Source organism: Caretta caretta, chromosome 7, assembly GCF_965140235.1.
Source record: "Caretta caretta isolate rCarCar2 chromosome 7, rCarCar1.hap1, whole genome shotgun sequence".
In the NCBI taxonomy this organism is placed as follows: Eukaryota; Metazoa; Chordata; order Testudines; family Cheloniidae; genus Caretta; species Caretta caretta.
In genome coordinates, this window is record NC_134212.1 from 109,296,739 (window position 1) to 109,322,466 (window position 25,728).

At 41.5% G+C, this 25,728-nt stretch overlaps 1 protein-coding gene across 1 annotated transcript; it reads right to left on the reverse strand.

Annotated features, from left to right (window-relative positions):
- Window positions 1-508: 508 nt before the first annotated feature.
- On the reverse strand, window positions 509-25,728 carry BAG3 (BAG cochaperone 3). Its single transcript, XM_048856916.2, has 4 exons — window positions 25,481-25,728; window positions 7,335-7,691; window positions 4,963-5,349; window positions 509-1,805 (listed from the first exon to the last, which is right to left on the reverse strand). The coding sequence occupies exons 1-4, from the start codon at window positions 25,655-25,657 to the stop codon at window positions 1,035-1,037; spliced, it is 1,692 nt and encodes a 563-aa protein (XP_048712873.2). The 5' UTR covers window positions 25,658-25,728; the 3' UTR covers window positions 509-1,034.

A 25,728-nucleotide genomic window follows, 5' to 3' on the forward strand; every position in this document is an offset into this window, starting at 1 on the left:
TGAAAGAATAATTAGGCCCATTGTTTAAATTATACAGGAAAGCAGATTGCTTGGAAAAGTGATTGCATTGTATTGTTTTGCCAGATACAAAGTGTGCAGCTGGCCCTGAAATAAACTCACTGAACAGAAGATGGGTTTTTGTTGATCCCATTGATTTGCTGTTATAGAAACTGGATGTGAATACAGTGTGTGGAATGACAGTGAACTTGAGTCAACTATACAGTTAGTGACATGATTTGCTTTGGCAAGATTTCATATAAAAATACCCTAAAAGGACTAACTCTGTTAATACCAGCAGGTCAAGCAGCAAATATAAAGTCTCCATACAACAAAAAGTGCAGACAGCTGATAAACACAGCTGAAAGAGGGAGTTGGGCAAAGGCAAGTCATTGCCCTCATCAGAAAGCAGGTGTAAGCAGACATTATCTAAACCAGAATAGGATATTAAAAATATCTATTTTTAGAAGGCAAATACTCAGCTTTCTAGTTTATAAACCAAAAGACTAAGTCAGATTTCTATATTATTTTATTTCCCTTTTAAAATATAGCACTGAAGTCTTTCACACATATAAATAGCTCTACAATTTCTTACACACTTTCTATGCTTCTTTACTTAAAGTGCCCATTTGTGAACATTAAAAATAAAATATTCTTGCTAGAGTGGCTACATTTGTAGAAGGGTTTGGTATTCTGGTGAGGCAGGGCTTTGATTTTACAAAAATTACCTGCAAAAGAAACATTAAAATACAACACGTATCAATGTTAACCCAGAGGCATTTTTTGCATCCAGCTGGCACGAAAGTATCTTAAGAACAAGACTCGTTCTTGAAACATGTCTCTTTATAAAGTGTAAGAATACAGGATAAATGCATCATTTTCTTTATAGCCTCTCCCCCCTGCAAGTGTGTGTGTCCCAAGCTGCTATGTTGATTTAAAAACCAATGGATGAAAAGCTTCTGAAATGCATGCAACTTAAAATTCACTTAACACATTTCTAGTTATAAAGTCTGAGAGCTTTAAAGTTCAACATGTGGCTATGGTTCAGTTGGGTTATTAACTGTGTTTGTTGTGCTGGCAAGATTGGTAAATACTTCTTCCTTAGTTTCAGGTTGATGTGTTTCCATTTTGGTTTCCTCTTTGGCACCTTCATTACTTGTATCTTTCCTGGTTTTGTCCGCCACAGGATCAATCTCCATGATTTCCTGTGGTGGCTTATTATTCTCCATCAAGGTTGACTGAAGTCCATAAACATGAACTACCTCTGGGACGTCTTCTGCTTTCTGTTCAAGTCTTTCCAAAATATTCTGAACCTTCCTTACACCATCTCTCCTGGCCTGGCGCACATCTGCACGACCCTCGGGGTCCACTGAATCTAGGGCTAGCAACTCTTTGGTCAAATACTCTTCAATCATCAAGTATTTTTTGTCATTTTTCTTGCCTTTGAAAGAATCAACTGCCTGTTCAAGCATTTGAACATTCTCTAGAATTGCTTCCACTTTCAAGACACCAGGATGTTTCTGTGTCTCTTCCACATCCATCATCTTCTGTGGTGGAGTTTCTTCAGAAGCAAGCCTCTCCTCTGGATGTGCACTTTTAGCAGGACAGGGAATCGTTTTATCAACCTTTTCATCAACCTTTTCTGCAGTGGGCGGAGGTTTCTGTGGTGGTGGTTTAGAATCTGGTTCTTTGTGAATGACTTGAATTGGGATATAAGATGAAGGCATCTCAGTTCCTGATGGGCTTGCCTTGTTTTCAGGTATGCTTTCATGTAGTGTTTCTTGGGGTGGGATTTGTTGCAGAGAAACCTGAAGGAGGAAAGTTTATTATTCTGAGACATGAAAACAATGCTACTTCATTTGTAAACAAAAAATACAATTTTCAGGTCAAAAGATTTTCAAAAAAGTGACTAGTGATTTTGGCTGCTCAATTTGAGACACCTTAAACAGGCCTGATTTTCAGAATGTGCTGTCTCAGGTCAGGTATCCAAAAAACTCAGGCACCTAAACATCACTAGTCCCTTTGGAAAAATCTAGGTCTCAAATCTTTTCCATCATACTGAGGCTTAATTGAAAGATGCTGCTTAAAAATATTAGTATTAACACCAACTTCTTAATAGACAACTAGCACTGGTAAAATCCAGATTTGCAAACATTGCCATTACCGACCTAAGACTATTTCCAAATCTTATTAGCTTTAACTTGGTCTTTTTATTGGGAGATTTGTTCTCCTACTGAGATCCATCCCCTTTGCTTCATTCAGGAGGTGCAGTGGGACCAGACATGGACTGCAATGGGCCAGCACAGAGTCCCCTTATCCATTCTGCAAGATCTGGTCCCTGCATCTGCCCCCTAATCTCAACTCGGCATTGGGCCTGGGGGGGATGCGCCAAGGGCAGGAAGGAATATGGTGGATCTCAGCTGCAACAAATAAGTAAGCTCGTATACTATAATTAAGGCTATGTTTTAGTCATGGGTATTTTGAGTAAAAATCACGGACACGTCATGGGCAGTAAACAAAAATTTATGGACTGTGACCTGTCTCAGACTTTTATTAAAAATACCCATGACTAAAACTTGGAGGGCACTGCCCAGGGGCCCTGCAGGTGCTGGGGAAGGGCAGATAGGGTAGCTGCACGCACCACAGGACCCGTGCTGGTGGAGGGGTGGGTTGGTGGGGCTGGCAGGCTCCCTACCTGTGTCCGCGCGTCCCCACCCCAGCAGCAGCAGAGTTTGGGTGTGGGAGGGGGCAAGGGTACAGGACGATGTGAGGCAGGCTCTGGGTGGTGCTTACCTGGGGGGCTCCCCAGAAGCGGTGACATCCCCCCTCGCTCAGCTCCTAGGCGGAGGCATCACCAGGCAGCTCTGCACATTGCCTCCACCTGCAGGCACCGCCCCTGCAGCTCCCATTGGCTGTGGTTCCCAGCCAAAGGGAGCTGTGAAGCCAGTGCTCTGGGCAGAGGCAACACGCAGAGCTGCCTGGCCATGTCTCTGCCTAGCAGCTGAGTGAGGGGGATGTCACTGCTTCTGGGGAGCCCCCCAGGTAGGCGCCACCCAGAGTCTGCCTCACCCCATCCAATGCCCCAAACCCTGGCCCCCTCCCAGGCCCAACTTCTGTTGGTGGGGGTGCAATGGCCCGAGACTGCCCCAGCAGTAGCCGGTGCCTGCCTGGTGCAGCTGCTGCAGAAAAGTGGAAAGTCACGGAATTGTCAGAATGAGACAAAAGGGCATCAAAACAAATTACAATGTATTGCCATAAAAACCAAAGGTAGCAAGGCTTTGTGGTCTGGACACAGGATTGGGGGTCACGAGAGCCAGAGTTCTTTTCCCATTTCCTTCACTGATTCATGGTGTGGCATTGGGAAAGTCACTTAGACTAATTATTTTGGATATAGGTGCCTAAAGTTAGGTGTTTAAATATTGATGTAGGGTACCTAAGTAAATGGGCCAATTTTCAGAGCTGATATGCACCGAAGAGAGAATTTTTGCCTGAGTAAAGACTGGATAAAATCTAATTAAGTGCCTTAAGGTTTGGCCCTTAAAAAAAAAAAAAATAAAAAAAAAGCAAGCAGTGAAACTTAGCACGTCATTAATTCTGGATTTTGCTTCCCCCAACCCCCTTTAACTATTTTGTTCATGTTCTAGGTGGGATTTTCAAAAGGGCTGAGGGTTGACTTAATTCTGTTCCCTTTGACTTCAATGGGAAAAGCGCACCTTTGAGAGGTTTAGAGTTATCTTACAGATTTAAGTGATGGAAATCCGAGAATACGTCAATCTTTGTTTAATGCTGAAGTCATATCAACTCTAAATATCCTTGCTTTGTGGCCTCTGTAAGAAGCTTAATTATATTCAGATCTGTACAAGTGGCCTAATTCTATATTCAGATATTGTGAGCAACTGTATCTGAGGGCAGAATTTGACCCCCAAGTACTGTTCCAGAATGGCTGACTGTAAATCAAACAAATACAGCTCTTTTCAGTAAATGCATCTAATCAAAATATAGTCCTCCCCTTCACTAAATCAGACACCACTCTGACTCTCATGTGACTATACTTCAGAAAAGGAACGTAAAAAGCACTGTAGTCTAGTAAGTGCGAATCTTGGTCAGCACTCCTAGTTTCTAGTCCTGTGTCTTGCTATGTGAGTTTACCCATCTGTAAAATGGATATTATAATACCCACTTGACTAAAGCTGTGATTCTTAATTCGTGAATGTAAGATGTTGTAAAATCTTTTGGATGACAAGCACTAAATAGTATTATATTTTAGAATTTGTCTAGGATACTATACATAGGACTACATTGTAGAAAATTACTGTCTGTATGGTGGAATTTCACGGTCTTGAACAAATTGCAGAATTGTACACATTGTCCCTGAATGAATCAAGTTTAGTGAGAAAGTACAGTATGTAGAAACAGACTGTAGAGTAGATTTTACCAATCCCCTTTCATCATGATAAATAATAGTTACTTTCTGGATTTGCTGCTGTAATCAATGATAAATGAGACAAAGTTGCATTGTAACTATAAAGCCCATGGGCCTGATTCTCCGCTAGTGTATATGTCCCTTACACCACTGACTGAGATTTACATAGGGTGCAAGTGAAAAGAGAATCAGGTTCTGGGTTTTAATCAGAATTGATGTAGAGTATCCCTGAATTTTTCTTTATTTAATCTCTAATTTTGACAGTTTCCCATTTGAGAATGAGAATTTTAGCACCCTATTGTGTGAAATGCTAGCTTTGATGAGAATATAGTGCCTCAGTAACATGGTGGCACTGTCAACAACAATACTGAAGGCCAGGTCCTCAGTTGGTGTATACTGGATTTACATGATCTGAGGATCTAATGCTGGCATTATGTTTGTGAAATTCTATGTGCTTATTAGTATAATCCAGATCTTTAACTTTATTAACACAAAGCACAATTACTATAGAAAAATCAGATTTTTCTGATCTTCCTGCATACCTGGGGTCTGTCCACAACTGTCTGTACTCTGATGGGAACTGGGGACTGTATCTGAGTGGTAACTCTGGCTGGTGAACTTTCACGACTTGACGAACCCTTCTGAGACATTCTGAATGGGGACTGCTCTCGTGCTGGTTTGGGCTCCCGCTCATCAGCTTGAATTTTGTGATACACTGGTTGGTGGACATGATAATCACTTTGCTGTGCAGGATAGTGTGTCTTCTGTGCCTGATGATATATTTGTGGTGGTTGCCTGAGGCCTTTTTCCTCATGGATCACAGGAATTGGAATATAACCTCGACGGACCTGGTGGCTTCCTGCACCGGGTCTACCTGATGACTGATGGGAAACTGACTGTGAGTCAGAAGTTGTAGGAGACTGAGGTTGCTGTAAAAACAAGATTATTAATTAGTGTTAACTGTTTCACATTTTTATTTTATTAATATGTTGTCAGGCAGCCTCAACATTTGTTTCTCCCCCACGCCCCAAAAAGGGGGAGAGACACAGGAGTAGTGGTGGAATCTGTTTGCACATCAGGATTTGGTTTCCCGGGTTTTGCTAGGGGACCTGCGGGACAACTGCAGAACTAGTGAGAAAGCATCACTGTAACAGGTGAAACCTGAGCTGCAACATTCCCTGAGGAGGGAGGGGACATTTAATCAGACTCTTTCTGAAACTTTGTTCTTGTTTAAACTGGTTGGATGTGGAGCAAAAAGTTAAGCAAACAAAAGGGGGAAAAAGAACCCCCACAGTCACATAAACAATGTTGCCTTTGCCACACTAGGACTTCTTCCTGTGGTTTTGTATCTTGTTAGGATAGGGGTGCGAATGCTAGAATGACTAATTTCCCAGGGGTGTAACTCCACTGGTGGTAGCAATACTAATGTGGTTTTAGCATTTTAATCCACTGTTGTCTGAACGCTGCTCAGAATGAGTTTAAGTAACAGGACAGTTAAAATGCTGGTGGCACCTTGTCTACACCAGTGCTTCCACCATTGGTACTATCGGTAGAGCTGCACTAGCTGGATATTTTGGGAAAATAAGACCTTGGCTACATCACACTTAAAGGCACAGCTGCAGTTCTCTCGTTACAGGTAACACACTTTAGTTTGTGGCCACACTGTTTTTGTGTATCCCTACCAGCTACCGTTTGTATCAAGGAATTCTGAGAATCTGGACAGCTGACCCAAAGTGCTTCAGTAAGGGATACTGCTTGGAAGACATGCACATAGAGTGGCATCAACATTACAGGGGCAATATACTTTTGGAAGTCCTTTTGCACAACGTACTGTGAGGAAAGAGGACTGGCCAAAGTGGTTACACAAATATGGCTTAGGGGTTCTGGCCATACTGAACAAACAAACAAAAAAACCCCAAAACCCAGTAGGTGGTTCATTCTTCTATCTTGTGCCTCCCTGGGCTTCACGGACAAAACACTGTTAGCCGAGATAGTGGCTAGCAGAATTTTAAAATCATGTGGTGTATGGGCCAATCATATTTAGAGTGAATCCTGCCACTATTTGAGTACAAACTCAGTTAAAAGATGTAATATGGCTCAAATTCAACATTCACTCCCCATTCAACTCAGGGCTGGGAAAACTCAAGCTCAGGGTTCAGTCTGTTGTGAGGATATTATCTCAACTCCAACTCTCCAAAGAAAATAGGAAACCAAGTCCTGGTACTTCTGAGAGCAAGCAGAATCTTTTTTATAAAAAATCTTTGATTATGAATATATAGTAACAAATTAGTAAAGGGCATAGGCAGAAAAATTATTTTTCAGTTCATCTTTTAAAAAAAGCTTTAAACGAATTCAAATGACATACATTTAAAAAGAATATGCACTTTAAAAATATTCAGCTGCAAATAGTTCAGTTTGGTGGATTCTAAAATGGTCTCATTTATTAACAGCCTTTATTTTTTGTCAGGTTTGTTTTGTTTTTAGCTTTTGCACTTACATTGTTTCATAATTATGTCACAGGACACCGTAGGCTCAGTTCTGCTCTCATTTACATTGGTGCAAATCAGGAATAACTCCATTAAGTCAACCAGTGTGAGAGGAGAATCGGGCTCTACGTGCCTCTGTTTCTGAGACAAGAGACAGAATCAATCTATGTGCAATTCTTTCTGCACAGTCATTTGTGAGTGAGACACTGTGATGCTAGAGAAAATGTAAACATTTACAATGAAGTGACTTAGTAGAATCATTAAAAAGTACATTTTTGTGTTTGTATTAATACTTCAAAAGTATTTGGGGGAAATGTAATTCTATGGTAATTTTGGACTTTTGAGGGATAAATCCGCTGTAATGCCATTTTAGGTCACAAATGTTGGAGAGTAATCCAAAACACACCCCTGCACTACTGTCAAGTTACCTCAGGCCCATGTGAGGCTGGAGTTTGGGCTGTTGCAGCTGCTGTTGTCTGTCCACATTGTTTATCTGTCTGAGCAGCTTCAGCTGGTCCTCTAGCAGGGGATTCTGAGTGGGCGTAAACCCCCCTTAAAGGTGACTGTGCCCGCTTTGTGGTGGGAACAGTTTCTGCTTTGTATCGTTGCATGCCAGGTTGATGAACGGAGTAATACGGATGCTGCTGTCTGTTCTCAGCACCTTCATGGATAACTGGAATAGGGATGTAGCCAGCACGAAGTTGAGGGTATCCCAAGCTTCCTTCTCTTACTTGTGGCTGCCTTGGAGTATCCTGAGAAGGACCATTTGCTGATGACTGGCCCTCCTAAAAATTAAAAACACCACATGGGAAAAGTTTAGAAGTTAGGACCAATGCAACTCATAAGAACAAGTAACCTTAAACCTCCATCTTTAAAGTAATGAAAGAACTGTATGTCAGAACTTTAAAACTTCCTTTATTTCTAATTAAATTCCTTTGCATGAGCAACTGGTATCACATTCTAATGCAGAGGATAACTACAGCTGCTAATCATTCAGAATTGTGGGCAGCAGGGAAAAAAGATGAACAAATTATTTGTCTAGGGATATTTTTAAAGTTTTCACTTCTCATAGACAGCAACTTTCAGCTTAAACATATCCAAATGTTTCACATTTCATGATTGTAATTCTGATCTGACACACAGAAGCTTTATACTAGTGTAACTCCACTGACTTCAGTGGAGATGTGTCTGATTTACAACAGTGCAAGATCAGAAAGAGATCCCTCAGCACCTTTTAGAATCAAGGCCATTTGTAGACAAAGCAATTCTCAAGAAAACAGGAGATGATCAGAAAAGCAATGTTTGTCAGTATTATTCTTTCCACTGGCTATTAAAAGAGTATTCTTGATGCTGGATACTGAAAAATGTATCTGCTTTCAGCTAAATGTGATTCAGCTGTAATAGCTGCGAAGGGGAGAATAACAAAAGACTAGAGTAGTAAAGGGAGGATACCAAAAGGAAATCTAACAAAGCTAATGAAAGAGAAGTATTTATGGTGCTGGATTATGCTTATACTAATACTCTGCATAAGACGGAAGAGGTTTGTACCAAGATCCCTCATAAGTCCTCTAATAAAGTTCTTCCTGCAACTGTCATTCTATTTTGAGGCCCTCCTAAGGGCCAAGTTCCAGATGTATTTGAGTAAGATCATATAACAAGCACTCTACTACACAAGAGGATAATGTCATTATTCAGTAAAGGGAGAGTTTAATAAGAGGACATAATAGGATTTCTAACATTTCTATTGTAGTATTAAGTGTTGTTGTAATCAGAAAAATTACTTAGTTATGTAGCACGGTCATATGTAAGCAGACCAATTCACTAAATGAAAATTAATTATTTTCTAATTAGATACTGAGTGAGCCTCCCATATGCCAGTGTCTCCTTAAAACAAAGAGTACTGAAGAAACTCAGCAAGCTATAAAATTGCAGAGAATAAATTATATTTGTTTTAACAAAGTTAATGGGACCACATATATGAAGTGCTTCCAGGAGGGAAGGGGCTCGAGTCAGAGAGCCTGAATTTTTTTTCACTGGTGTAAATTAAGAGAAACTCCACTGAAGTCAGAAAGGAAAACTGGGCCCAAAAAGTTTTCAGAGAAAAATAATTTTAGGTTAGCATACAATTAAAGACTATGGGTTTGATTCTATCTCAAAGGTTTTATATTAGTGTAACTATTTATTATTTCAGATTTAATAGATGCAAGAGAAGAATCAGCACCTGCATATGGATGGTCTTGGGGCTGCTGGAGCTTAGTACAAACAACTAGGTCCTCTTCACCAATTTACCCTCCCTGCTGTATCAATGGATTTACCCCTGCAAATATAAATCTAGATCAACCCAGTATGTTTTTAGCGCTACTGGCAGTAATTCCCCTCTAGGCACTGGAGGGACATACACTTATGTTGGCAAACTGAGTTTACCTGAAAAATCAAGAACAGTCAGCAAGTGGCAACTGAAACCATGTGCAAAGCAGAATTTCTGCCAAGTGAGTGAAGCCAACCATGCTGCCTAGCAGTCAGGAAAATAGATGATTCAGTGCTCGGAAGAAACACCTTGCTGATTAGGCTGAGTCATTAGATTCCATGCCTGATTTGCAACAGCTGCTCCACACAATCCTTCTGAAGAAAATTCCTTTCTATAGAGGAGGGGTTCTCAAGCTTCATTGCACCGTCACCCCCTTCTGACAACAAAAATTAGTACGTGACCCTGGGAGGGGGGACTGAAACCTGAGCCCCCCCCCCACCCGCCCAGGACAGGGGTGGCAAAGCCCAAGGGCTTCAGCCCTAGGCAAGGGCTTCAGCCCTAGCTAGGCAAGGAGCCTGTAACCTGAGCTCCACCATCCAGGGCTGAAGCCCTTGGGCGTGGCTTTGATCCCGGGCTTCAGCTTTGGCCCCAGACAGTAGGACTCAGGCTTCAGCTTCAGCCCTGCACCCCAGTAAGTCTAAGCCAGCCCTGGGGACCCCATTTTAATGGGGTCATGACCCACTTTGGGGTCCTGAGCCACAGTTTGAGAAACGCTGCCATAGATAGAGATCTATGGGTAGCTAGATATGTCTGCCTGAATTATACTACCCAGCTGGGATGACTCATGTGCAGATTTCCCCACACTAGTGTGGAAGGGGCGATCTGTCCACCTCTGTGGTATTGTCCTTTCCTCCTGTGGACCTTGTAGAAGATGACCCACAGGGTATAAGATCAGTGCTATGGAGAGCTTAGAGCCTGGGTGGGCCAGGAGGACCCCAAACAAGATGCCTCCTGAAGCTGTATTGGATCTTTCCCATGGAATATCTATGGCAGGGCAGTCCCTATTGGCAAAGTTCCAATTGAGACACCTTATCAGGAAGCTGCTAGGGGCCGGTACGGAGGAAAAATCTTCCTTGGAATCTCAGAAGCCTGCTAGGTTTGAGGGTGGGCCTTGCAACCTCAATTCCAACCCACAACAGAGCAATCCGGAATGAGGTGAATCCTTGTGAAGGTTTCTTCTATCACAACCACACTCCATATGATTTATCTCATCCTATATGATCATGTTAGGGCCCTACACATTTTATTTTCAAGTATCAGGGGGTAGGCGTGTTAGTCTGTATCCACAAAAACAAGTAGTCTGGTGGTTTTTACCCACAAAAGCTTATGCTCAAATAAATCTGTTAGTCTTCAAGGTGCCACTGGACTCCTTGTTTTATTTTCAGGCGCTTTAGACTGCCTAAATTTGTGAACCATTTCAAAGCTATCTGACAAATCCTGCCTCCACAGCTCAGACCCTGGTTGGAAATGTAAAACAACTAGCCCAACAACAAAGAGGCTGAGGCGTGTTTGTGTGGGGTTTTTTTTAAATGCCAAGATTTGCCTGGAGTGAAATTTTATAGCACGCTTATAAACCCTGAAAATAGGGTTTATAATGGAAACATTGACACCACCTTAAACAGAACAGCATGAACTGTACTCCTGTAATCTGTCATTATACTTACAGCTGTAAATAAGTATAAATACATCCTGTGGAAAATTACAAATATAGTTAGTCCCTGTACTCAAATTCTCTTCATGGTCAATTATAAAAACTGTAGCTAAGTATTTGTCTTTCTACATGTATGTATCTGTCTGTGAAGGTGTTTATATGGCCTTCATCACTGTAGCATCTGAGCACCTCCCACTAAAGCAACAAAATTCTCTGTTCCCCCTCTGCCTCCAGAAGTAGCATGAATTGTGAATTACATAAATCACAAATATAAGGAAGGTCATCCAATTACAACTATTTTTTATAATCCTGATTATTCTTTTTAGCATTTAATTCATACTAATTTAAATTTACTAGTCGGTAACACTGGGTTGGTCCACACTGGAAACTTCCATTGCATAGCTACATCTCTCAAGGGTATGAAAAATCCACATGCCCGAGACTCGTAACTATGCTGACCTAATCCCCACCTTAGATAGTGATTGGTCAAAGGAAGAATTCTTCCATTGAGCTAGCTACCACCTTTAGGAAGCTGGATTACCTACACTGATGTGAGAAACGACCCTCCCATCAGCATAGGGAGTGTCTACACTGAAGTGCTACAGTGACACAGTGGCAGCATCTCCTCTTCAGTCCAGCTGCTCTTCCCCCTCCTTCATTTTATCCCTACTATTTCATCACCTCCCCACTCCTCATCTCCCCCATGCTTCTGACTTGCCCTTGCAACTGCACCTTGGATAATAATACAGTCAAATGTGATGTATGATGCATCACTAAGAAATCTATGCAACTAGCTGCAATCACAATCCTATTGATGTAACTTGTTTTCCAACTGCCACTGATTTGTGTCTCACAAAGTCACTTCCCTTTATCCTTTATAAGTTTCCCCGTCTATAAAACAATTTCCTGTCTCGGGGGTGATAGGAGGCTTAACATTTGTACAACATCTAGAAATCATCAAATTGAATGCATTAATTTTATTTTTTTTAAAACTGATTACACAAAGCATTTTAAAACCTTGTTATTACTGATTTGTGATTTTTAAATGGTAGTAATTCTCAGCAGCAAAGGATACACACATTGCTATAAAATTTTAAACTAGCATTGTCAACAAACAGCAGGAGCATGTAAATAATTTCTTTTTTTAAGCACTGAAGTAGAAGCAAACTGTAAATGATGTCTTTTCTTGAACTAACTAGAAATACTGGAAGATCATTTACAATACAGGTGGCTGATTTTGGTCTGAAGCTATTGTTCCTGATGCAAATATAGTTAACACTTTCTTTTCATATAAAAATAAACATGGATTTACATTAAAAAAATAACTTCCTTTTCCCGGTGGTCTTCTGAAACCTCTTTGCATGGTTTGTGATACCAGCAACCAGCTAATTCAGTAGCTTAGCATGGCCTTGGGTTAATAAGGCCTTGTCTATGCTTAAGTTTGCTGCTTTAACTAAGCTGGCATCCTTAAAATGGAGGAGAAAAAAAAAAAAAAACCACTAGTGTAGATGCAGCTCTACTGGTATAAAAATGCTTATACCAGCATAGTTTATTGTGGTTTGGTGAAGCAAAATAAGCATAACTATGTTCGTAAACAAAAAACAACAACAAAATCACACTCCTTACCAAAATATCTGTGCTGGTAAAATCGTAACTGCAGATCAGCCCTTACAATATGTCAAGTTTTGGTCCTCCATTCAGGGTCTATGAGTGCAAGTGCAATCTCACATTCAGAGTAATGGAGGAGAATTTTAAACCTTAGTCCTTTATGCAAGATCTTTCCATGTAAATTCTGTTGGAAAAGGCACTTTGAAGAGACGGATGAGATACCCTTTCTAGATTTTTCAGTGGCCATAACGTCCATCATGGTGCTGCTGTAGTCAATAGGAGTTCTGTCATTGACTTCAGCAGAGCCTGGATTTCACCCCAGATAGACAATGGACCCAAAATCTGTTTGCATTGATTCCTTTCACAGTTGCTGTTTTCTTTTATATTTATTAAGAATGAATCTAAGGACCATCAGTGTTGAAGTTTCAGCCCCTGCCCTGTCTTTCTGCCTATAATGGCCCAATAGTAGCAAAGCTTCATTGAAAGTAGGCTACTGTGGACTCTCCTGTCCTCTCTCTGATGCCCCCAGAATTCATGCTAAGTGACAATTTCATAGCCTTTAGTAATATTAACGGGGGGGAGAAGGGATTTACTGCAGGGTTGGTAGAGGGGAGGGTGAGAGGTGAAATGATTTGTTGACATCTGTCCCCTCCACACCTGATAACCTGGATCTCTAGGTCATCTCTACAGAAAAGCTTTTGTGCAGCATGGGGAAGGGAACAATGATGCTGCAGAGTCACCCAGCACAGAACTCTGAATTTTCATGACCTCAGTCTGCTGATAGAACAATCTGCCCCGAACTACTTACTTTTAGGTCCAATTCTGTTCTCTCATTGATGTTTGGGCCTTAGCATAGACTGAAATAAGATGAGATCTAAATGATAATGTGAAATTCATCAGATTCTTGATTATTCCTCTAATTCAGAATCTCTAGAAATAAATGGTTTTCCTAGTGAAAAGAGAAGTCCTTAAGCATAAAAATAAATCTAAGTATGTAAAAAACATCTTTAAAATCTATCCAGAGGGAGTCAAGACACTATCCCAGAAAGAGCACAGGCTTTTTAAAATTAAATCACTGCAAACTGATTTTGGTTCCATTGCACAGTTGGCCTTTTATTACGGTTAAGGTTAGATTCTGTCATGGGTATTTTTAGTAAGTCAGGGACAGGTAGCGGGCAATAAACAAAAATTCACAGAAGCCCATGACCTGTCCCTGACTTTACTAAAAATACCCTGGTGGGGAGAGGGGGGGAGAAGAGGAGACAAACAGAGCACTGCTGGAGCTTGCAGCTGTTCCAGCCCCAGGGGGGCTGACCCAACTCCAGCCACTCCAGGATCGCTGCTCCAGCAGGCCTGGGGGCTGACTGCTGGTCAGCAGTTCTGGCCGCCCTGGGGCTGCCTCAAAAGAAGTCACGGAGGTCCCAGAAAGTCACGGAATCCATGACAGAATCATATCCTTAATTATTGTTCAAAATCATAGTAAATGCATATCTTAAAAGAACAGAGATTTCAATAATTGGGTTTTTAGGTCAAAAAGGATCTTCTGAAAGTGTAATTCACAGTGCTATGCACAAAAGGCTGAAGTTTCTCATCTCACACACAGGAATCTTCTAGCACATACAAAGAACGACATCACAGCTAGGATACTGGGATGGGGGAAGAGAAGGGGAATTAGCAACCACAGAATTTTCATTGTAGTACCATGAAGGTGAGAACATGGGAACCCCTCTAAAGAATGTTCAGTCTCAGGGTTCAGCTTAGGAAGAAGTCATGCTTACCAGTACTTTTTATATTCAGTTCTTATGTGCTATTTGCCTTACAATAAACAATGTCTGAACACAGATGTTTACACAGGCCAGAGTCCATACTCAAGACACAGGTATAAAAAGAAATGTTTAAAACAAAATACAATGAGATTAAAAACTTAGTCGATGACCATCCTAATTCAAATAAAGCAAGCAGAAATCCAAGTCCTATGCACCAATGCTGCATAATGGACTAAAAGGAATCTCTCTCTCATCTTGCTGCTACAAAGGTAAAATGTGCCACAGATGTGCCAAATATATGCGAATATTTTTTAATCATAATATTGATAAAGTCCCCATCCCCAGTCGTGGATGGGCAGATTAACATTTAGTACTTTAAAAAAACTAACATTATAATTAAAAAAAAAAATCTCAGAACTAAAAATAGAGGAGTCCAAGATAAATGAATAAAAGGGAAGGTTAAAAGTAAGGTCCAACAGTGGTCTTAAAGGCATAGGATAAACCTGATCATCTGTTCTCTTATATGTGATGGGAGGGACCTGAAAAGCAGGTGGAATGTGAATGCAGAAACCCTTCAGAAAGTTGTTCAGAGGTTTTAAATATAGCCTACATCATAAATGGCTTTAAAATCAACAGTGGCAATTTAAAGCCAGTCCACCACTTTATAGGCAACCACATTAAAGAACAGTGAGCAATCGGATCATATTACGCTTGCACGAATCAGGGAGGAAAATGCGTGGCTGCATTTCAAACAAGCTGCAAGTGAAAGAGATGCACAGTGCTCGTAGCTCTGCTAAAGGGCCATTTCAATGATCACACCTCTTGGCGAAGAGGGCATATGCTGCTGTTGTGAGGTCATCACCAGGACAAACAAAAGTGCAGCCAGCACAAATGCTTCATGGCACCACAGCCTACTCTTGGCTTCCGATGAGGAGGGACATCAAGATTCTCAACCTTACTCACAGCTTTTAAATGAGTTCCCTCAGCAAGCAGGGCATGATGAAAGGGAAGGAATCCTTATGACGACAGCCTGTGCACACTAGCATTCTCATCCTGGTGTGGAGGATGAGGTAAGGCCAACACATCGAGCTGATTGTTCAGGCATTCTTCAGAGGCCAAAATTATTATAATTAGTCAAATCCTGAGGTCATGCCTGAGCTTTCAGTCACTCCTAACTCTTCCATATTGTTCTATCAACAGATGTTGAAATTTTCCAGAACATGCTGGATGCAAACTAGAATGCACATCATTACAGCAGGTCTCTTAAATTGGAGACAATTTGCATGAGTAAGAAGAGTAGGACTGAACTCCAAAATATACAATACTACAAGGATCTACAGGAAAAAAGTTGAAAAGCAACATTTTTGCTTCTTGCAGAACACGTGGCCAGTAACATTTTATTAAGCTGTGTTCAGTATAATTACACTACCCAAAGAAGGGAGACTAAGATTTACATATTAATTATAATACTTAGCTTTTCCATAGCTCTTACAGAGAGATCGAAACAGATAGGCACTAAGGGGAAATGTACGTACTGTATGTGCCTGTGTTATATGAACATTCACAGAAACCCTTGGGATTTCTCTTATAGGGTCACCAAAGGAGGAAGTTTTAAGTTACGTTGCAGAACTTGAATTCACTCTGGTAACCCTCGCCACTAGCTTCAGGGAGGCTATGGATTTGACTCTGCACCCACTGAAGTCCATGAAGGCAGGATTAAGCTCTATTTCACATGAGTGAGAGTTGCAGGATCTGGTCCCATGTTTTCAGGGAGCAAGGAGTCCCACAGGTCAGGAGACCAACATAAAATAAACGGAAAAGTGCCTGCCAAAATTGACTGAGACATTTTAGTAACATAGTATTCTTTGCACATATATCTATTCCACTTTCAAACAGAAGTGTCATTATAGGATAGTATAATAGTAGCTCATATTTCTGAACTAAGAAGGATGCACCAGTTCCATTTACATGAGAATATTTTTACTTTATAGGAAGCCAAAAGTGTCTGCAACTCAAAAAATTCTGACTGCTTGCCCTCTTGGAATTCAGTTACAGCCAAACCAATATCCCCCTCTTCCCCCCCCCCCCCCCCAAAATGTATAACAATTGATCTAGCTAGCTAACTAATCAGTGTTCAGAGGCTTTATTAAAAGTAAAAATCACACACCCCAGACTGTCTATACCAGTGGTTCCCAAACTGTGGGGTGCGCCACCCTAACGGGTGCAGTGGGGCCTGGGTCAGCCCCCATGAAGGAAAAGTTTAGGCACCACTGGTCAACAGTAATTTACTTAAAAATATTAATTAAAAGTTTTAATCTAACCAGTTCCCTCAGCGATGCTATGTTTTCATGGATTAATAATAAGTGCTTACAAAGTGCTTTTTATTCATAGTTCTCAAAGCATTTTACAAAAGGTGGGTAAGAGGGGCAGAGGTTAGTTGACTTCACCAAGGTCATATAGCCACTTAAGGGCAGAATTACCATCTCCTAGGTCCCAGTCCAGTGCTCAGTCCACTGGACCATACTGCTTCTACTGCTGTAATTCAGAAGTTCACCTACTCAGGATTTTCATATTCATATTCTCTCACTCACTTACAGTCAGTGTTCATATATATTGAGTGAGGCATCATTAATGACTGAAGAAAGATAGGATAACTCATGAACATATTTAGTCTCATGAATTTGTCTTAATAAGGCATCTAATCTGTCACATCATTATTTGTACAACAGGCTGCTTGCTTTTGATGTTTTATTTGTTTAATGACAGGTTTCAGAGGAACAGCCGTGTTAGTCTGTATTCGCAAAAAGAAAAGGAGTACTTGTGGTGCCACAAGTACTCCTTTTCTATTTGTTTAATGCTGCGGTTTTATTTCATGCCTTTCACATATGCAGGCAAATAAGGCTTATGGTTTGTTTTTCTGTTAACCAAAGTAGTTAATATATACCTTGCAAATATTCCATTAATGCATACTCTATCTGATGGATAGTGACAATATGCTGATGTGGACCAAAAAAGCAAGGAAAGAATCTAACCACGGGTAAGTTCTATGTAGTTCAAAAGCAGAGATCCATGCTTCTAGCTGTAAAGTCACAACTTGGCTGTACTATGACCTAATCTTGTTTTATGAATTATAGCTATAATTTTCTTGCTCACCAAGCAGATTCCTCTTAGGCTATCACATCCTGGCCTTCCACAAAACATGAAGACACTTGCCCTTTATGTCAATAAGTAGAAGTTGGCCCACATGAAGATTGCATCAGTTGGGCTGAATTGAACATGTTCTGAGAAAACAATGACATCCACAAAGAGAGACGGTCTCTAAGAGGGATAAACTTGAAGTAAAGCCTACTAAGATTCTGCCAACAGGAGTTATCTTGCCAAGGATCCTAATGACAACGTGCTATACCAAGCTACTTCTGTTCATTACGTGATTTTCCTTAAGCAGCAGGTGGCCAGTCTGTCTTCTGTGCTCCAAATACTGGCTGTGTCCCATGAACTCAGAGCATAGGAGACGGGATGAATCTCAAGCAGCAGCAACATGCTGCCACTCATGAAAGGAAAACAAATAGCGAACAAGTGATCAGTCATTCACTTCACAGGACATCTCTGCTGCCTGAATTCTCATCTTGATTTAATTGTGCATAGGGTAGTCCTCTGGCATCACTCCCTAAAATAACATTTCATCCACATAGATTAATTTTTCCACACTGTAAAAACACTTATGCCGCACCCTATTTACTGATAAGATTTCCCTAGCACCAGTTGCAAAAAAAGCCTCTCTTTAGCCACCTCTCGGGCTTGCAGCCCCTTTTACTTTTATATTTTCTTTGGAAGCAGAATCAGGAGGTATAATTTGGGGTAAAAACAGGGCAAGAACGTAGTACTGATGCCACAGAAGAGGAGTGAAGAGGAGTTCACAGCATAGAAGAATGGTACTGTTAGTCCACTGAAACTCATTTCCGATAGGTATCTATGTTTGAAAGAAACATAGGAATGTCAGGGACGGTCTAGGTATACTCGGTCCTGCCTCAGCGTGAGGCGATAGACTAATTAATCTCACAAGGTCCCTTCCAGCCCAAACTTTTCTGCACCTGGTTTACTATTGTCTAATCAAATACAATGCTATTTATCACATGGGCATAATGAACAGTCATGTTTGTGCATCAGTTGTAGGTGTTAAAGACTCCTCACTAGGAGGAACACTGGCACAAATCTTTCCTCCACCTGTATCACGACTAATCCAGTTCCAAAATGCATAATTTAGGGAGTTAAAAAAAAATACAGCTTCTATGCCCATGAAAGTGTGAATCTGTGGACCTTGATTGCCCTAATTCTCCACTGCCTTGTGTGGTCACTCACACCAGTGCAAACCGAGTATAAAACGTTTGCGAAATAAAAGCTGGTAGCATGTTACAACCACTGTGCACTTACCTTGACTGGAGTAAGAGATGGTATGAGGTGCAAGGTAACAGAGAAGCAGAACCAGTGGGTGGGATTTTCAAAACTGTTTACCACTGGCCAAATTCTTCTCTTATTTGAGTCAGTGGGAATTTTACCATTGACTTGAATGGGAGAAGGGTTAGGTCAATGCTGAGCATTTTTGAAAAAACCACCCATGTGTGGGTCTAGTGAACCAAGATTGGAGTTTGATGAGGAACTGAAGGGACAAATGTAAATACAGTCAGAAATGAATTATAGTGGTGGGGTGGGAGACTTTGGAAATTCAAGCACCTGGGGCATAGTTGCATACACCTATCGGTCTTTCTAAGCAATGCAGACAGTTTGTTTGCATCACTTCAAGGCAATCAGCATTGTCCAGTGATGTGAGATCTTTGCTAGAAGGGCCGCTTTCAGAAGTGTTACTTTCATGGCAGATGCCATTCAATGCGACAGGATTATCTTTGAAAACTCGTGGCGATCGGGGGAGGTCCCGGACAACTGGAAAAAGGCTAATGTAGTGCCCAAATTTAAAAAAGGGAAGAAGGAGGATCCTGGGAACTACAGGCCAGTCAGCCTCACCTCAGTCCCTGAAAAAATCATGGAGCAGGTCCTCAAGGAATCAATTCTGAAGCACTTAGAGGAGAGGAAAGTGATCAGGAACAGTCAGCATGGATTCACCAAGGGAAAGTCATGCCTGACTAATCTAATTGCCTTCTATGACGAGATAACTGGCTCTGTGGATGAGGGGAAAGCAGTGGACGTGCTGTTCCTTGACTTTAGCAAAGCTTTTGACACTGTCTCCCACAGTATTCTTGCCAGCAAGTTAAAGAAGTATGGGCTGGATGAATGGACTATAAGGTGGACAGAAAGCTGGCTAGATTGTCGGGCTCAAAAGGTAGTGACCAATGGCTCAATGTCTAGTTGGCAGCCGGTATCAAGTGGAGTGCCCCAAGGGTCGGTCCTGGGGCCGGTTTTGTTCAATATCTTCATAAATGATCTGGAGGATGGTGTGGATTGCACCCTCAGCAAGTTTGCAGATGACACTAAACTGGGAGGAGAGGTAGATACGCCGGAGGGTAGGGATAGGATACAGAGGGACCTAGACAAATTAGAGGATTGGGCCAAAAGAAATCTGATGAGGTTCAACAAGGACAAGTGCAGAGTCCTGCACTTAGGACCGAAGAATCCCATGCACCGCTACAGACTAGGGACCAAATGGCTAGGCAGCAGTTCTGGAGAAAAGGACCTAGGAGTTACAGTGGACGAAAAGCTGGATATGAGTCAACAGTGTGCCGTTGTTGCCAAGAAGGCCAATGGCATTTTGGGATGTATAAGTAGGGGCATTGCCAGCAGATCGAGGGACTTGATCGTTCCCCTCTATTCGACACTGGTGAGGCCTCATCTGGAGTACAGTGTTCAGTTTTGGGCCCCACACTACAAGAAGGATGTGGAAAAATTGGAAAACATCCAGCGGAGAGCAACAAAAATGATTAGGGGACTGGAACACATGACTTATGAGGAGAGGCTGAGGGAACTGGGATTGTTTAGTCTGCGGAAGAGAAGAATGAGGGGGGATTTGATAGCTGCTTTCAGCTACCTAAAGGGGGGTTCCAAAGAGGATGGATCTAGACTATTCTCGGTGGTAGCAGATGACAGAACGAGGAGTAATGGTCTCAAGTTGCAGTGAGGGAGGTTTAGGTTGAATATTAGGAAAAACTTTTTCACAAGGAGGGTGGTGAAATACTGGAATGCGTTACCTAGGGAGGTGGTGGAATCTCCTTCCTTAGAAGTTTTTAAGGTCAGACTTGACAAAGCCCTGGCTGATGATTTAGTTGGGGATTGGTCCTGCTTTGAGCAGGGGGCTGGACTAGATGACCTCCTGAGGTCCCTTCCAACCCTAATATTCTATGATCTATGAGGAGTCTAGGGATTCACAGCCAAGATCCCCAACCTACTATGCCTCTGAGCCATTGATGACCATCACATCTATTCAGTGAATCTCTCTCTGCAGTTAACACCTGTGACCCATCTTTAGTTAGAATAAACATCAAAGGGGAGTAGTCCATGTAAAAAGAATACATACGAATGGGACATTAGTTAACACTTATTTAAGCCTTGTCGATGTGTTCCCTTTCCTGAAACCATTCAAGCCCTTCCCTGAAACCATCCTCCCTAGCTAAATTTGGTCCATTTCCATTTTCAAAAGTTCGGGGGCTCCCACTGAACAACTTAGTAGACTGACCCACCATTTCAAATAATCTTGGCAAAAGCCATGCTGAGTTATGACATTAATTACTCAGAAAAACAAATGACATACATGCCCAAGGGAAGATGGTTATTAACAAAGAAACTAAAGGAAAAGCAATGGTATTTGCTGGAAAACACTTCTCTAATAGAAATGTAATAAGTTATGTGGTCCACAGTATTGAAAGTGCCAGCAAGTCATTCAATAAATTAGTAGTTAGTATCCTGGGAGAAAATAACTATTAAAGAACTTGCTTTCATACTCTAAATGCTTTTCAGTCATTGCCAAAAACATTATTTCTGTTCACTTCAGTCTAGTTGGAGATTTTATACTCCTTGATCTCCGGACAATGTCCGTAAATCCATTCTGACATTCCATTTCATACAAATTCCATGATTCCATACAAATAACTGGGCCATAAACTGTTAAAGTTGAGAGACTTACCTACAACCACCACTCCTCCCACAAAACCTAATAAACTGCATAAACGTATTGTGTCTGCTCTTCATATATGTGGGGGAAGAGGGCAACAGTAAATAACAACAAAAATAACCAGAACATCTTCACGTGGTTGCTGCTATGTATTGTACTCCACAGTTAACTGGTAATTGAGGGCCTGGTTCCATTGACTTAAATGGGGCTTGGATTAGGGGTTTAAGGGATAATAGGTCTAGTATACCATTGAAATCAATGAAGTAACACCAGTGTAAAACCAGAATAAATGAAAGGAGAATCATGCCCAACATGACCGAAATAAGGGGGCTTCATTATCACTAATGGTCTCACAAAAGTTATTATTCAGTTAGCTAGAAAATGACTTCTCACTTTGTGTTTCATTTCACTGCTGTAGTCCTTGTAAGTTAATTTCACTGCACAGGTCACTCAAAAGGATGAATTATCAAGAGGATGTAGATAATTTTAAACTGGTGTTTTAGCACCAATACCAGGGTGGTCCACAGTCAGTGGTTTCACTCGCAGCATTTATGAACTTTCCAAACGAACAGGGCATTACTGAAATCTCAGAAAACATTTTGTCTCTTTTGAATTATCCAAGTGTAGCAGGGTAAAGAATGAAAATTTTAGTTCTTCTACTCCTCAGCTCATCCTTGAGATCAAAACAAAACTTGTTCTTCTGTTTGAGTTGTACGAGGTAAAGGAGTGAGAAAACAAGGAAGCTGTTTGAAAGTTTTTTCCTCCTTTTGACTGCATACAAAATCTGATCTCAGTCATTCGTTAACACAAGCTTCATAATTAATGTCCCTTCAGAAATATTTTTGTATTTACAGTTAAATGTGAAGCCAGAGATTAATTTTTTGTTCTGTTTGTCAAAGTATGCCAATTAAGTAGCAAAATCTGACAGCTCAGAATTCTTATTTAGGGACACACACACTATCTCTCGAGGGCCAGAATTTAAAACCTTTATGACCTTACTCCACAAATAGTTCCAGTGAAGTCAACAGGGTTACTAGTGAAACATAATGCTACTTAAACCAGAGTGAAGGTGCCAGAATCTGCTCCCTAATTTGAATAGGTGATTCTAAATTCAGGCCCAAACTCTAAGGGCCCTATCAGGCCATTCATGCAAAACTGGTAGTGAAATCAACTGGAGTTTGTGTCTGTTGTCAGTAACAGAATAGAGCATTAAATCAACAATTCTCCTTTCCTTCTCAGGAAGCACTAACCTTTATCTTGATAAGCTGTTCATATAAATGCCTGTTTTTGAGAGTATTTTCCAAGTTTTCCTATTAGGAAAATTTATTTCATAATATCTCTTCAAAGGTAGGTGCAATTGTTTCTTGTTTTTATATAGAAGCGTGTACATTTTCCCTTCAAACTACTTCCAAACGGATTTGTAAAATAATCCCTAAAACCTGACAGGAAAGGAGTTACTTTCCATTACTACAGATTTCACATCAGATCAGGCTGGAATTTATTTTGTTTCAATCACAAAGGAAGAACTCTGATCCACCATAATTCAAAATTTTCCTGTTTTCAGATGATTATCAAAAGCTGCTTAAATCTGACTTTTTATCTTAAACAAATTAGAGGAGACATTTGTTAATTTCCCAAGAGATAGCAAATTTATAACAGAGGTAATTCAAAAATTGCACTCTTTATTCTTCAAGAAAGTGTTATGGTTACCTAAAACACCGATCAATATTTATTATTTGTTTATAGTAGTGTCAATGCTGTCTGGGACCCCATTACACTATGCAGACAATCTGTCTGAAGATGAACTAAAGCTGTTTATATAGTGTTTATTTAATACTGACCGATTTATATTTTTCTGAGATCTTCACCATAGCACCAAATGACAAAGTAAATTATGTAATTTAAGTTAAACAGTGCCTATCAAAGCATTTGAGAAGAACATTTACAAAAATGAAAATAGAAATGAAAACACTGTTTTGTAAAATCTGGATTAAATACAGAAAATCTCCTTTCACACTGGTTCTATACCCATGTAGTTCAATTGACTTCTGTGGAGTTACTCCTGATTCACACCAGTGTGAAGAAAAATCAGTCCCTCTGGCTTCCCTTATGTACTGTATTGCTTGTACTCTGAGTGACCTGCATTCACAAAATGAGTAATAACAAATTTTATTCAATCATCATTCTAAAACTGAGGAATTTAAAAAAGTATTCCCTGTTACATTTAGTGTTTGAAGCTCCAATATTTACACTAATGAATAAGGTTACAAGTGTCAGAATTGCACAAAAAATGGTTGTCATCATTAGTCAAAAAAAAAAAAATCACTTTGCAGGGGCTGATTTATAAAAATGCACTCCAGACCTCTACAGAATTGTCTATTTTACAGTATTTCAAACATAATTCAAAAACAAATAAATGTTGTTACAGTAGGCTTCTGCTTATATATCAACACAGACAACAATACTGTCCACTAACAGGCCCTAAGTCCTTCCAGTGTGCTGATAAAATGGTGAAACAATAGTTATCTGCAGGATTAGTTTGAACTGAATGTTGTCCTGATGATCTAACTACTTTGGAGCTCTACAATAACCTGCTACCTTTACAAGCCTCAGACCACCAGCACTGCATCATTTTTAAGGCAACAGTTGGAAGTTTTGGCTGATTTCTAAAGTGTCAGGAACCTTCCCTCGCAGCTGAAGCAATCAGGTGTTCAGACTACCAGTCCAATATACAGAAACAGAGCTCACCCAAACTTCTTTCAGCACTGGCCTGAACAGCACCTTCCATATTTTATTGGGAGCTTTCTTTCCTCTGATGTGCTGCAGAGTTCTGTACAGCCCTCTTCTATGTAGGCCGGGAACTCAGGGTGTAAAGATAGTAGAATTGGTCCCTGTGTTAGTCCTATGACAGTAATGTTTTATGACCATCAGTAATATGGTTTCAAAAATAAAGGCAGGGACAAAGTTTAGCATACCAGCACTTAAAACAAAGTAAACAAACATCTGACAATAAACTCTTATTTTCCACTAGGTTCTAAAAAAACTTCCTAGTTCATCTAGGGAGTTTCCAGCTCCTTCTCTCCTGGTTATTGCCTAAATCTAACAAAAAACACTAATTTTGATTAAATGTAGGGACACTATAAATTCAGCATTTCTTTAAACTAAGACAGGTTTACTTTAAAGATCCATTTATGAAGGCACCTAGAAAAATCATGACTACTCTCTACCTCTCAGCTACTTCTCTTTACATGGACATATTTGGAGTGAGAGATGGGTTTCCCATAAGCATACTTTAAAACAAAACCAAACCAGAGAGCAAAATTACTGAGACAGTTAGTCAGGAAAAAAAAAAACCTTGACGAGGAAGGTTTTTTTTTAGTGATGTCCATTGTTTAAACTATACACATCTGAAAAATAAATCAGAGTTTGTGTCTCCCCAGGCAGGCTGAGTGGACTTAACCACCTTTAAATAAACATTACAGGGCTAAGGTATCAAATGATTTAATGCACAAAAAAAGGACTGCAGTGCGTCAGAGACAAAAGGCAGCTCCTGGCCTCACTACATTGCCATGTACTGAGGAGAGAAGAGGGCAGATGGCCCTGCCCCTGCCCCTCACCCCCCACCCCTCCCCGCACTACCATGTACTGAGGAGAGGGCAGGCGGCTCTGCCACTGACCCTCGATCTCCCCCCGGAAATTAGCATGTACCCAGAGGAGGGCCAGCTGGCCGAGCCCCCCGCCACATTTGCCATGTAGGGAGAGGAGGGACGGCTGCTCCCCCTCCCCGAATTTGCCATGTACTGAGGGGAGGGCCTGTTGCCCCCCTCCCTTTACCATGTATTGAGGGGAGGCCCGGCTGCGCCTCCCTCCACCCCATTTTCCATGTACCGGGGGGGAGGCTGCCCCCCCCGCAATTGACATGTACCGAGGGGGGGTTCCCCCCACAATGACCATGTACCGAGGGGAGGCTCAGAAGCCCGTCCCTTCACGCACCCCCCCCCCGGGGCTCTGCTCTGCCCCCTGCCGTGCCCGGCGCTGCGCAGAGGACGAGCTCCGGGCCCTTCACTACAAAGTTCCCGGCGCGGAGCCCCCCCGCCGCCCCACCGTGGCTCCCCAGCGGGCACCTTGTGCGGCTCCGCCAGCAGCCGCGGGTCGCTCCAGGTGGTGGTGCGGCTGTTGTGATCCACAAAGAAGGGCCAGCCGGTCTGCGGGTCGATCTTCACCTCCCAGCCCGGCGGCAGGGGCTCTCGCTCGGCGCTGCCCTCCATCTGCACCACGGGCGAGTGAGCGGCGGCGCTCATGCTCCGGCTCCCGCAGCGGCCGCCGTGCAGTGCGCTCTGGCGTCAGGCGGGGAAGCCGGCCAGGCCGGCAC

Excerpts from the sequence above, each read along its gene's own strand:
- BAG3 (XM_048856916.2), bottom strand. The coding sequence starts at position 25,657 with ATGAGCGCCGCCGCTCACTCGCCCGTGGTGCAGATGGAGGGCAGCGCC. Across the intron at positions 5,350-7,334 it reads CAGCCTCACATGGGCCTGAG|CAACCTCAGTCTCCTACAAC; the intron begins GTAACTTGACAG and ends TTGTTTTTACAG. Across the intron at positions 1,806-4,962 it reads CAGTTGTGGACAGACCCCAG|GTTTCTCTGCAACAAATCCC; the intron begins GTATGCAGGAAG and ends TTCCTCCTTCAG.